We start from the raw sequence: 13,323 nt of genomic DNA on the forward strand, positions 1-13,323 counted from the left end.
CATCTTAAACCAGAATATGGTATGGGATATTTTGTGAACTTGTGCCCTTGCCCCAATATTAAAGAAACCATGCCATGTTTCTCATGCCACTGTCTTGTAAAGTCTATTCTACAGATTTTATGAAACTTTATTTAGCCGATTTAAAAAGATTGTCTTTTTTTTCTGAACATAGATATTATTGTATAATTTTAAAGTGTAACATTTAAACAAGTATCATTTGTTTTTGGTTTTTTTACTGCAGGGAAGAAGCTGATGAATATATAGACATTGGTGCCCTCAATGGCATTTTTGTGCTTGGTAGAAGCATGGGTTTCATTGGTGAGTCTTTTATGTTATGCAGTAAAGCCAGCTGAGTGATCTGGGCGAATTAGTCTCTTTCAACTATGGGAAGAAGGAAACGTTCCAGGCAACATCTAGATAGAAAAGTGTATGCAATATACATGGAAGAGGATTCAAATCTCCTTCTACTTGGGCAAATCTTTTAAAGTAGTCATTTTGCTCCCTGATTCATCTAAAAAGGCTGTTTTTGTATGGGCTACCCCTTTCTCCACAAAATTTCAGACAACTATAGGCAGCATAGCAGTGATGTCATAAATATAGCACCAGAGGTTACAAGAACACAATTTTTGAACCCTCTTTCCCTAATCTTTTTTTTTGTGGGGGAGGGGGTGGTGGAACAGCATGCAGTTGAACCAAGTGTTAACTTTAATGGAGACTTACTATGTTAATTTTGTCTGTTATTTGTTTCAAAACAGAAGAATTATTTTAGGGGTTTCACAAACTGAAGGGTTGTTTGTTTCTTCCTTAAAGCTCAGGAAACAACCTAAACTATCCCTATTAAAGACCATAAGCCTTCTGATTTGTACTTTGTCCTCTGTTTGCATAAGTGCTCTGAGATTTAGCTAGTGGGTATTGGGAATAAATAGAATGAAGTTCCATTTCTACCATTTATGTCTTTAAAGACTATATCCAAAGAGAAATATTAAATCAAAAACATTTTATTTTAGGACATTATCTGGATCAGAAAAGATTGAAACAAGGTCTGTATCGTCATCCTTGGGACGATATCTCTTATGTCTTACCGGAGCATATGACTATGTGAAAACTGAATGGAATAAAACAACTGGCTTTTATGGAAGACCAATAAATATGACTACATTATATGGCTTGGTTGCAAAACAGACTGAGTTGGAATTCTATATAAGGCTTTTCTGGCTTAGAAGTGGATTCCATAATGATAAACCAAAACATTCGCTACTTCCTGTTGTATTTAATATATTAAAGAAGTTGCACTGTCTTTGCTTGTTCCTTTATGCATGTTTTTTTTTTTGTCTTCCTCCCCTCACTTCGGTAATTCTGACCAAATGTTAATGCTTTTTATTTTAATCTGGGACCTCATTAGACTTGAAAAGCTAGAGTGAGTCAAATGGACCTGTATGATCAAAATCTTAAAAACTCTCCTTACAAGCTGTGTATAATTTTGTGACAAATTTGTCCTGTCTGTATCTTGTATTTTATATTAATCATTAGACTTTATTTCTGGTCTGAGGGCCTTACACCTGATTTGATCAGCCTTTATAAACCTGGTATAATATTTAAAAATGTAAAGCTGATAACATAAGCTCATGTCCAAATGTGTGAACTTTGTGTGCATTCCAATTGTTGCATTTATGCAGGTAATATTTTTAGTTGCACAAACACAAGTCCTACTATTTTTGCAGACAGTGATCTCTCAATATATCTGTATGCACAAGACACTTCATCTCTGGCTCTTTAATGTATTCACAACAATATTCAGTGCTTTGTTTATGTATCACAACCTGACTCAAATAAAAACGTACAATAATAAATCATCTTTGCTAGATTTTGTGTTTAATAAAATTTTGGCTGAGAGAAAAAAGTGTTAAGAGAAGTACAATAATCTGTATGTTGTTATTTCAACATACAGATTAGTGATTTCAAACTGTCTGGTGTTCGCAAACCCATGAAAAGCGCTCTCCCTCCATACCTCATCAGTGGAGTGCCCCAAACATATGGTTCTGGGTGACTTCAGTCTGCCTTTCCTGCATTCAGCTTCAGAGGCAACTCAGGAATTCATGATCTGCATGATGGTCTTAGGCCTATTCCAGATTGTCACAAGTCCGACTCTTGTCTCACACACCAGATCTAATATTCTTATCAGAGCAATGGCAAGGTGTTCTGGTGGGTAATTTAATGTTATCCATCTTATAATGGTCAGATCACACCCTCATATCCTCTCTTACACCACCCACCTCTGCAGAGAGACTGGACATACACCGAGACCGATGGACCCAAGTGGGTTTCAGAAAGAATGGGGGGATATCCTAAAGGATTTACTGCATAGTCTTACTGAAGCCTTAGTAAAGGCTTGGAACCAGAAGGCCACTGAGGCTCTAGATAGGATCATCCTCTCACACCGGTTGCTCCCATCATTCTCTGCTTCAAATAACAAAGGAGGATTTTGAAATGGGTTAAGATTTCTAGAGTGCCTCTACAGGTAAACAAAGGATGACTTTGACTAGACATGTCCCTATTAAGGCCTATCTCATGGTGATAAAATTGGTGAAACAAAACTAGTTCTCTGCTCTTATTGTATCCACAGTATCACTCATTGACCTTATTCTAAATCACTCAATCCCTCCTAGTCCAAGGGGGCTAGGACCATTATCGGGCACCTGTCACATAAAATAGCTCAGATTCAATTCCAGTTAAAACCCTTGTAAGGTGCTAGTCTTTAGGAGATGCCTAGGGAGACATCTTGCCAGTAATTTAGGAACAGTTTAGCTCTGTTGGCTCTATGTGTGGCAGCCACCAAGATTGCATTAAAGAGGGATAGAATCAAGATCACGTGAAGTACTAGAACTGCTTTAGAAAACTTAGTAAGACCACACTTAGAATATTGCATCCAGTTTTGGTCATACAGTACTATAAAAAGATGTTGATTCTGGACAGAGTGCAGAAAAAAGCATCAAAGATTAGAGGTTGAAGACTAAAGTATATAAAGAACATTTGACGGAATTAGGTATGTCTTTCTAGTAAAAAGAAAGACAAGGAATGACATAGCAGTGTTCCAATATTTTAGGGGTGCCACAAGGTCAACCTATTCTCCAAAGTCCAGAAGGCAAGACAACAAGCAATGGATGGAAACTAATTAAGAAGAGAAGCAATGAGGTACTAAGGATAAATTTCGGGAGAGTGAAAAGAATTAAACCAATGGAACGGCTTGTTTTCAGAAGTTGTGGGTGCTCTATCACTAGAGGTTTTTAAGAAGAGGCTGGAAGCCATTTTTTCAAGTGGTATAGTCTCCTGCTTGAGAAGGGGATTGGACTAGACCTTCCAACTCTGTTTAGCCTATGCCTATGCCTGTCCGTTTTGTCCTAGTCTATTTGACTTTAACACACTTGACAAAGAGATTAAGATGCGTTCTAATACCTTATCATATAGGACTTGTACTTTCAACTATTCTAAAGTTAGATTAGGTTAGGGTTAGATTTCTTTCACATCCATTTTCCCAGTGATTCATTCTTGACACTCATTTTCAGAATTTCTCATTACTCCATCTTTCATTAATTTAGATTTAACTGCGTATCATGGGTCGTCTAGACACATCTGATCCACGAAGGAAACATATAGGCAACCTGTTGAATATGTTACAAATATAACCAAAACTTTTATTCCAAGCACCCTGCCAACATCCAAAAACCTACAAATATGTACAATACTTCGGATTCCAATTTGTTGAAGAAGCCGAACATACTTTTTCTACAGTGGCTTATCCATTTGGGATTACAGTTTAAGATGTTTTCTTTAACTAGCCTGGATTTGTCCTATGTTTTTTTTTTTAAAGCTTTTGTTTTGCAACGTAGAAAACAGAGATTAAAAATATCCAGGAAGCCAATTTTGAAAGGAAAAAAAAACTTTGTGAGAAGTTTTATGTTAATCATTCTTATATCTATGATAGCACGCGGCCACTATTAGTGCCGGAAGTATATGTTCACATCTCTATGATCGTGTAAGTGACGTAATTCGATGCAGCAACGGGAAAACTTCGAATCGATTTAAAAAAACAAAACAAAATGGCGACAACTGGAGGCGGCGGGCCGGATGTCAACCTCCCTGGACTGGAGGGCGAGGCGGGGCCAGACTCAGAGCCTGACTCGGAGGTGTTTTCGTGCGTGGCCCACTGCTCCGACCTCGCCTGCCGCCAGAACGAGCAGCGGCGGTTAGGCCTCTTCTGTGACGTCACGCTAGCTTTCAGTGGCGGCAGCAATGAGGAAAAGGAGGAGGAGGGGGGAGTGGGCGGGGCCTCCTCCGATCCCCCACCGCGAGAGTTCCGGGCGCATCGCTCGGTCCTGGCAGCGGCCACCGAATACTTCGCTCCTCTCCTTCTGGGCGACTTTGCGGAGTCCCGCTCGGGGCGGGTGGAGTTACGGAAATGGAGTTCGGGAGCGGGACCAGACCCGGAGACGATCGAGGCGGTCATCAGCTTCATGTACACGGGGACCGTCCGCGTCAGTCCTGGCAACGTGCACGAGATTCTGGAGTTGGCCGACAGGTGAGGCGGGAAGGAGGAGCGAAGTGTGTCAGGTGACAAACCAGCCGCCCACCGACTGATGTACGTCGGCAGAAAAGTTTTCCCGCGTTTTGACGGGTGAAGGAGGCATCATAGCCCCCCCCACCCTACCCCCAGGGAGTTCTTAGGGAAGGCCACCAAGGAGGGTCATTGCTATAATGCATATCAAGATGTTATTAGAATTTAACAAAGTGTAGAAATCCACCCAATGGCAGCATTGAACTCTTACCAGGGTAGAATGCTCTTATGGCAACATTTCTTCACAGTGTAGTTTCTGAATTACTTGAGTTATAGCATGAAGGGGGACTGCTGGACACTTAAAGACAAATTCAGCCCTGGCACCTTTTTAGAAAAAGACAGTGGCACTTGACATTTTTGAATGTCAGCTTAGTGGAAAGCAAAGTACAAGTTTTTAACTTTCTAATAATTCTCTGGTGGAATTTCTAAATTGCCTTTTTGTTTTGCAGGTTCTTACTAATACGTCTAAAAGAGTTCTGCGGGGAATTCCTCAAGAAAAAACTGAGTCTCTCCAACTCTGTAGCCATTCACAGCTTAGCTCATATGTACTCTTTGAACCAGCTGGCTTTAAAAGCTGCCGAGATGATCAGGAGGAACTTCTACAAAGTTATCGAAGACGAAGAGTTCTATACTTTGCCATTTCACCTTATTAGGGACTGGCTTTCAGATTCAGAAATCACAGTGGATGCCGAAGAGATTCTCTTTGAGATGGTTTTAAAGTGGGTCCAGAGAAATCCTGACGAAAGAGAAAAGTACTTTGAAGAGCTCTTTAAGCTTCTCCGACTATCACAAATTAAACCAACCTATTTGACTCGGCATGTTAAATCTGAAAAGCTGGTATCAAGCAATGAAGCATGCCTCAAACTTGTGTTGGAAGCAGTGGAAAGCCATGCTCTCAAGGGTGAAAATTTTCAGATGGGTACACGCCAACAAGCTAACTCCCCCAACTCATCTCTGCCTCGTTTTGGCCAAAACATGGATGTTATCATGGTTATTGGTGGTGTGTCTGAGGGAGGTGATTACTTGAGTGAGTGTGTGGGGTATTTTATCGATGAAGATAGATGGGTGAATTTACCGCATAACCACAATCACCTTGATGGACATGCTGTGGTAGTAACCGAATCCTATCTTTATGTGGCAGGTTCCATGGAGCCTGGATTTGCCAAAACCATGGAAAGGTATAACCCAGGTAGAAATGTTTGGGAGCAGGTTTCAAATCTCATAACCAGGAAGCATTATTTTGGACTTACCGAAGTAAAGGGAAATCTGTATAGCATTGGTGGGCGGGGTTATTTCATCCCTGGTTTTAAAGAAGTGGCTGTCTACAATCCAGATCAAGATAAGTGGCACAACTTAGAGTCTGCCCCAAAGATACTGCGGGATGTTAAAGTGATTACAATAGACAATAGATTTGTTTACATGGCAGCTCGCACACCAGATGATGGAGATAATGAAGATGGCTTACGGTCTGTCATTATTCGCTATGATGCAGACACACGAGAATGGCGAGATTGTGAGTCTCTGCCACTCCTTGACAACTATTGCTGCTTCCAAATGGTTGTGGGGAACACCAACTTTTACCACACCGCTTCTTGTTGTCCCAGAAGCTATCCTCTAGACCATGAAGAGGCCAAGAGAAAAATCTCTAACCAATTACCTGATGATATTCTGGAAAGCTTACCATCAGAGGTCCTTAGCATTGAAGGGGCAGCTATCTGCTATTACAAAGATGATATCTTCATCATAGGTGGATGGAAGAACAGTGATGATATTGATAAACAGTACAGAAAAGAGGCCTACCGCTACTGTGCTGAGAAGAAGCGTTGGCTGTTACTCCCTCCTATGCCTCAGCCTCGCTGCCGTGCTACAGCTTGTCACGTTAGAATCCCCTTTCGGTCCTTACATGGTACCCAGAAATATCCAGTACCGCAAAACCTAATGTGGCAGAAGGACCGGATCCGGCAGACGCATCAACATTCCTTAAATTTAAGGAGGATGCCTCACTCTCAGATAGAATGCTAGCTTAAATAAATGACATCAGAAATATCTGGCTATAATTGTCATGCCTGGCATGGACTAATAGCCACCAAACGGCTTAAGTATTGGAGACAAAGCTTTCTTGTTGAATATTTGATCTGGATTATAAGTGCTACATGGAAATTTGGTGTATACTTGCCATAAATCTGAAGATAAGCAGACATAGAACCGTTTTACAGTCTTTCTCCACAGATGTCCTCCAGATATAGAATCCAACAAAAGAATTATTCTTGCATTTTGTAAATGTGTTCAGGTTGTATAAAATTGTATAAAAATTCAGCACAGCCTTTTTTTTCTTACATGTATGTATTGGACTTGCTTTTTGTGTATTGGGTCATGTCATCTCTTTCAATATTATACATGCCATGTAAAGTATTTGTTTTATAATACTGATATGTATGTAAAGGACTATTGAAGGTTTTTAAAAGACATTTTACCTGCTTTTGCAGAGATATTTTTCTTTTTAATCTTCTGTGAATCTGCTTATTTCTGTCAAATGTGGATATGTGCAATACTTAAAAACAAGAAGAGTAAAGCACAATCTTTCTAAGAATTTTAAAATGTTCCATGATTATAATATTTTATACTTTTATTTATCTAAAAACACTTGAGTTTGCTGAAAGCATATTGATAAACATAATAAAATTTATTATTTGGATCATTTGAAATCATATAATAAAAATTGTGTGGTATGTCTTTAAGAACCTAATTTTTAGTAAGACCATTCTATTGTAGTTTCCCCTGGTTTCTCTTTAATTAATTTTATTTAATTGGTCCAATATTCCAGCCTTAAAGAAATGAATGGAAAGACTAAAAGAGTACTAATTCATAACTGAAGCAATTGGGAATACATTATGACAGGAATAAAGCTGCAAAAATTCTGGGTGACAGTATTTTGGTAATAGCTTTTAACTACCAATTGATCTGTCTTCATCAAACTTCTTTGTCTTGATGATATATCATTCCTTACATGGATAGTTACACAGTTCAGGCAGACAAAATCATGTAGAACATTCAATATTTAATATAAATCTTGGTCCAACAGAATATTTAATTTTACATCTATGAATAATTTTGTTCCATTATATGTGTCCCAGTGGTGGGTTCCCCTACCAGTCACTACCGGTACACACTGCACGGAGCTGGGCATCCTGTCCGTGCACACACACTGCGCACACTTGCGCACTCTACCACCCGTGCAACACCCAGCTACTTGTTTGAAGCTGTATGCACGTGCACAATTGGCCAGTTGCTTTAAAAATGGATACAACGCGGGCGGGTGGGCCAAATGGGCCACCGTACTGGTACATTGTCAGTTGTACCCAGCTATTACCGTTATGGCAGTACAAGGCCGTACCGGCCAGAACCTACCACTGATGTGTCCCAACTCCCAAGCTGTCCAATATATTACTTGTTTTCCTGAGGCAGTTTTGTAATGAAATTTGTTTTGGCATCATTATTACTTCTACTCTCTTTCAGAACTTAAATATGTATTCACCTTTATTCTATATCTACAAATGATTAAAATAACAACCATCTTATGAGGCCATCTGTTTAGCTAGAGCAAGATAGAGAATCTCTTAATCTCCTTTTCACACTTATCAGAAATGGCAGTAAATAAAAATGTAGTGATAGCAATGTCTAAGGAAATCTCAAGAAAAATCAAACCATGAGGTATGTGGGCATCGGACGATAAACAAGCAGAATCATTAGAAAAAGAAGTGACTGCTTTATAAGTATTTTCTGAGAAAGATCTAAAACAGTTAACTTCGTCTAAATCTATTTTTCCTAATCTCTCTTACTTTTTCTTCTCTTAACTAATCCATTTATCCCTGAGAGATTCATTTGCAATCTTCCCTGCCAGTTTCCCCAGAATGTCAAGTGGGGAAGTTGGTGGGGAAAGTGGAAGATGGAGGAGATACTGGATTTCAGGTATGCCCCTCAACTTGGTAAGAGATTTTCCTTCCCCTTCCTGAATGCTGGAAGAATTTGGTGAAAATGCTAGCAAAGGCCAGTATTTTGAACATTGGCCTTCACTAGTGTTTTCCTCTCAGAGGGGAAGGGAAAGCACTCTACCAGCATTTTCCCTCTCAAATGCTATTGTTCTGAAAGGCTCAGAATACTGGCTATCTGCTTTTGGGATCTTTTAAAACATGCATTTGCTAGCATTTTCACCTCTGGAGGAAATTTCTTGGTACACTGAAGGAAAAACTAAAATTTCAGGAAAACACTAGTGACCACCATCTTCCCTGGTAATGTGGGGAGAGGGCCCAAGCCTTCCAAGTAGTTGGAGGTCTCTGGGCCATCTCTGGCACTCCACCTAACAATCTATATGGTCCCTTGATTGTAACTGGGGGAGCTGGAATTTTGTTCACTGAGTGAGGTAATGATGTATCTTGTTTAATGATCACTTAACAAATGAGAATTTCCAGAGTGGGAGGAGGGAGTGGTCACATGTGGGTTTTATCTTATCCTGATTGGTCCAAGACTGAGAGCAAAGCTATAAATACTGGTGCCTTCCAATGCTGGCCCAGATTCTCTCAGTCTTGGTCCAAATACTATTAGAAAAGTGTTTAGGTAGGATTTTTTCCTTTTGTTTTAGTTGTTTTGCGATCTGGTTTTTATTTGGCTAATTGGGCACTTTAAAACTCTTTCAAACTTCTAAATTGTACTGCTGCGGCCCCAAGGGACAGATCTCTGCCTCGGGCAGTTGGGGAGGGCCCTGTGGGGCGTTTGGCCTCCCCCCCGCGGGCCAGGAGCCTCAGCCCTATCCCCGGGAGTGCGGGGGTGACAGCTCCAATTTCTGCTGCTTTAGAAGCAGCTCCTTTTGCAGCAGCGGCGGCAGGAGTGGCTTCGGCGCCACGTGGAGCTTGTGAGCCGCCCGCTGCACAGCTGATCGCCCCAGGCGGCTGCCGCACCGCCGGATTGTTCAGATTGCTGTGGGGACAGAGCGGGGGTGAGGAGAGCGTGCGTGGGTGCCGTGTAGCTCTCTCCGACTTGATTCAGTGCAGCACCAGCTCCTGGAAGCCCGGCTGAGCTGCTGGAGTTATTTGCCAGCCTTTTCTCCCACGCACGGAGTTCTGGTGGCCATTTTGGGAGGTTGCCACGTGCGCGGGGCCTTGTTTTCGGCCTGACTCTTGAGTGAGGCCTAGCACGAGGCCTTGGGCCTAGCTCTCTCCACAGACCTTCAGGCCCTGGTTCCGGTGGGACTTCGGAGGCCTGGTTCCAGCTCCCTTCGTCGGACACATGAGTGGGGAATGGAAGAGGGAGCGGAGATTCCCCAGGGCCAGGTGGCAGGCCCAGCTGGGGGTGATGAAGCCCTGGATCAGGAGGTGGGGCGGGGGGCTCCCCCCCAGGGATCCTTGGTCACTAGGCGCCCTTCTAGGTCCTCTACTAGGGAGGAGGCCAGGCGGCATAGGGCGCTGGAAAAGACTTTTGCGAGGGCAGAGAGGCAGGCCCAGTCGGCCAGGCCTTTATCCCGGGACAGGTCCAGGTCTCCCCTTGGGCCTATGTCCAGCAGATCTTCCCCTAGGGGATTTAGCCCGGCATCTTCCTCAAGCTCTCCTGGCAGGTCTCGGGCCTACTCCAGGAGGAGGCGTTCTCCATCCCCTGCAGGCGATCCCCTGGAGGGTACGTCCAGGGGCCCCTGTTCCTCTCAGAGGTTGGCTCCCCAGGGTCCTGGTTCTGTTTATGGGGATGTGGAGGATCTGGAGAATCTTCCTGGAGGGATTAAAAGACTTATTTCTGCAGCCATTTCACGGGGCATTGCCCAATGGGACAAGGGATCCTTTTCTTCTAGGCTAGGCAGGGTTCAGTATCGGGCTTCCTCTCCTTCCATGGTCAGTGAGGCTTCTTTCTTGGGGGGGGGAGATTCCCCAGGAAATGGGCTTCTCGGATGATGAGAATACAGCCCTTTCTGATGAGCCTTCTTCTAAGGGCTCTTTGTTCCAGCCATGTTTAAAATTCTCTTGGACAAAGCACGGCAGACCACTAAGGTTGGGACGGGGGATCCTTCAGTGCCCCCCCTAGAGATCCTGACATGGCCATGTTTTCTGCTACAGCCACCAACAAGGAGGAGATCCCTGCTCCTCCCCTGTTTTTAGAGGTCTTGACCAACCAGTGGGCTCGCCCCTCCAACTTCTCGGCTCCTGGCAGTAATGACCACCGGCACTATAACGTGGAACAGACCTTTGCCCAGGCCATTCAGCTGCCAACCATTGACACCCCGGTGGCCGCCCTGGTCTCCTCCTCTCCGGTGGTGTCAGGCGACGCGGCGGATAAGATGAAACCGGAGGATAAGCGTGCAGAGCTTACCTTGCGGAAGAATTTTAACACCACGGCGTGGGCTATTAAGTCCGCGGCCTCGGCTTCCTACTTTAACCGTGCCACAGTCATGTGGCTTAAGAAGCTTCAGGAGCGCATTCCTATCCAGGACGAACAAATCCACCAGAATTTGTTTAAGATCATGGCGGCCTGCCAGTTCTCTGCTGATGCGACCCTGGATACAGTCAAGTTTGCTTCCAGTGCCTTGGCCACCTCTGTCACCTCTCGTAGGCTTCTTTGGTTGCGTCACTGGCAGATGGACAAGGCAAAATGGGATCTGGCGGCCGTCCCCTTCAAAGGGCCCAATCTTTTCGAGGAGGCCCTTACTCCCATTCTTGTGGAGGATAAGGACAAAAAGAAGGTCCTTCCCTCTACATCTAAGAAACCCGAGACTAAGTCACGTCCTTTCCATAAGCAAAGGTATAGGGCTGCGGATTATGGCTATAACCAGCGATTTTCTTCCTTCCCAGCTGATAGGCAGTTTTCCGGGCAGTCCTTTCAGGACAGGAACCACTTCCAGGGCCAGGCTCGGCGGCCCTTTCGTGAAGGAGGCGGCCGTCCCTACCGCAGAGGAAAGTGACTCGAACCCGAGTTGTCCCGTCGGCGGCCGCCTCTCCCTCTATGCGGATCAGTGGGACGAGATCACGATGGACGCTTGGGTCCGAGCCACGTTTCGTCACGGTCTCAGGTTAGAATTTCTCTCCACTCCTCCAAATCTCTTCCGGTCATTCCCTCCGTCTCAGAGTCGAGAGCGCCGCCGCCTGATGGATCAGGCGATTGCCCACTTTCTCGATATTCGGGCGGTGGAAGCGGTTCCCTTAGGGGAACGAGGCCTGGGCCACTACTCCAATCTCTTCGTGGTTCCAAAAAGCACGGGGGGCTGGAGGGCGATTCTAGACCTCAAGCGTCTGAACAGGTTTCTGGTGTACAGGCGCTTCAAAATGTCATCCCTCAAATCTATCCTTCAGGGCATCAGGAAGGGGGACTTCCTGGCCTCCGTGGACCTCACGGAGGCCTATCTTCACATTCCCATCCTGCCCGCTCATCGCCGGTTCTTGAGGTTCTCTCACGGGTCCCACCACTACCAATACAGGGCTCTTCCCTTCGGCCTGGCTTCGGCCCCACGGACCTTCACGAAGGTTCTGGCGGCTCTAGCGGCTCATCTGCGGTCTGTGCCAGTTCGGCTTCAATGCTATTTAGACGATGTCTTGGTTCAGGTGGGGTCCCTTCCTCAGGCCGTCTCGGATCTTCAGCTCACTATTCAAAGTCTTCAGAGCCTGGGTTTTTCGGTGAACTTCGCCAAGAGTCATCTTTCTCCCTCCACTCGCATTCTGCATCTGGGGACTGTCATAGATTCCAAGTTGGGGGTGGTAAGTCTGTCTCAGGAACGGCAGGACAGCCTCCGGCTCCTGGCGGAGTGCGTTCGCGCAAGGCGGTCCACTTCCATCCTCTCTCTGTCACAGCTATTGGGCAAGATGGTCTCTTGCATCGGAATAGTTCCGTGGGCCAGGCTTCATCTCAGGCCCCTTCAGTGGGAACTCATCCCCTTCCAGAGGGGACGATTGAGCAATTCCCTTCGGTCTCTCCGTCTCCCGGCGAGAGTCCGTGTCTCCCTGGCGTGGTGGCTCTCCCCGGCCATTCAGCGGGGCTGCTGCTTCTGGGAGCCGGACAGGGTGACCGTCACCACAGACATGAGTCTGTTCGTGTGGGGGGCCCTGGTGGGCTCTCGGATGGCGCAGGGCAGGTGGTCGGCCTCGGACCTTCGCCACAATATAAATTGGCTGGAGCTGAAGGCTGCGTGACTGGCTCTGCGTCACTTTCAGTCCTCGGTGGAGGGGTGCCATGTGCTCCTCCTGATGGACAATGTGGCCACCAAGGCTCACATCAATCGTCAGGGCGGGACTCACTCACGGGGCCTCTGGTTGGAGGCTCTGCGGCTGGGCTCCTGGGCGGAGAAACACCTATGGTCCTTGGTGTCGGAACACATCTCGGGACTCTCCAACTTCCAGGCGGATTGGCTCAGCCAAGCGACTCTGGACAACGGCGAGTGGCAACTCCACCCATCGCTGTTCCGGAAGATCTGCCAAAGGTTCGGGTCTCCTCTGGTGGACCTGTTTGCATCACCCGAGAACGCCCAGCTTCCACGGTTCTTCACCCGTTTCCAGTCCAGGTCGGCGGAGGGCGCGAACGCCCTCCGGAGCCAGTGGCCCCCGGGCCTTCTTTATGCCTTCCCTCCCATTCCCCTCATCCCGGGGACTGTCAGGAAGGTGGTGGCAGAGGGGGCCCTGGTCATTCTGGTGGCCCCATATTGGCCCAGGAGGCCCTGGTTCGCGGACCTGGTACAGCTGTCG

The 13,323-nt window shown here is 45.6% G+C and overlaps 2 protein-coding genes across 4 annotated transcripts in view; both read left to right on the forward strand.

Moving 5' to 3' along the window:
• ACLY (ATP citrate lyase) overlaps positions 1-1,853 on the forward strand; it is a 79,747-nt gene extending 77,894 nt beyond the window's left edge. For all 3 annotated transcript variants that reach the window (XM_032235381.1, XM_032235384.1, XM_032235382.1), the window contains 2 exons: positions 242-318; positions 1,008-1,853. In XM_032235381.1, coding sequence (XP_032091272.1) covers positions 242-318; positions 1,008-1,102 — 172 coding nt within the window. In that variant the 3' untranslated portion in view covers positions 1,103-1,853. The remainder of the gene's footprint in view (positions 1-241; positions 319-1,007) is intronic.
• Positions 1,854-4,064: 2,211 nt separating this feature from the next.
• On the forward strand, positions 4,065-7,159 carry LOC116523010 (kelch-like protein 11). Its single transcript, XM_032238155.1, has 2 exons — positions 4,065-4,576; positions 5,062-7,159. Exons 1-2 carry the CDS (start codon positions 4,098-4,100, stop codon positions 6,632-6,634), a joined length of 2,052 nt encoding a protein of 683 aa, XP_032094046.1. The 5' UTR covers positions 4,065-4,097; the 3' UTR covers positions 6,635-7,159.
• Positions 7,160-13,323: the final 6,164 nt, after the last annotated feature.

This window comes from Thamnophis elegans, chromosome Z (genome assembly GCF_009769535.1).
Source record: "Thamnophis elegans isolate rThaEle1 chromosome Z, rThaEle1.pri, whole genome shotgun sequence".
Lineage (NCBI taxonomy): Eukaryota > Metazoa > Chordata > Lepidosauria > Squamata > Colubridae > Thamnophis > Thamnophis elegans.

Excerpts from the sequence above, each read along its gene's own strand:
- LOC116523010 (XM_032238155.1), top strand. The coding sequence starts at position 4,098 with ATGGCGACAACTGGAGGCGGCGGGCCGGATGTCAACCTCCCTGGACTG. Across the intron at positions 4,577-5,061 it reads ATTCTGGAGTTGGCCGACAG|GTTCTTACTAATACGTCTAA; the intron begins GTGAGGCGGGAA and ends TTTGTTTTGCAG.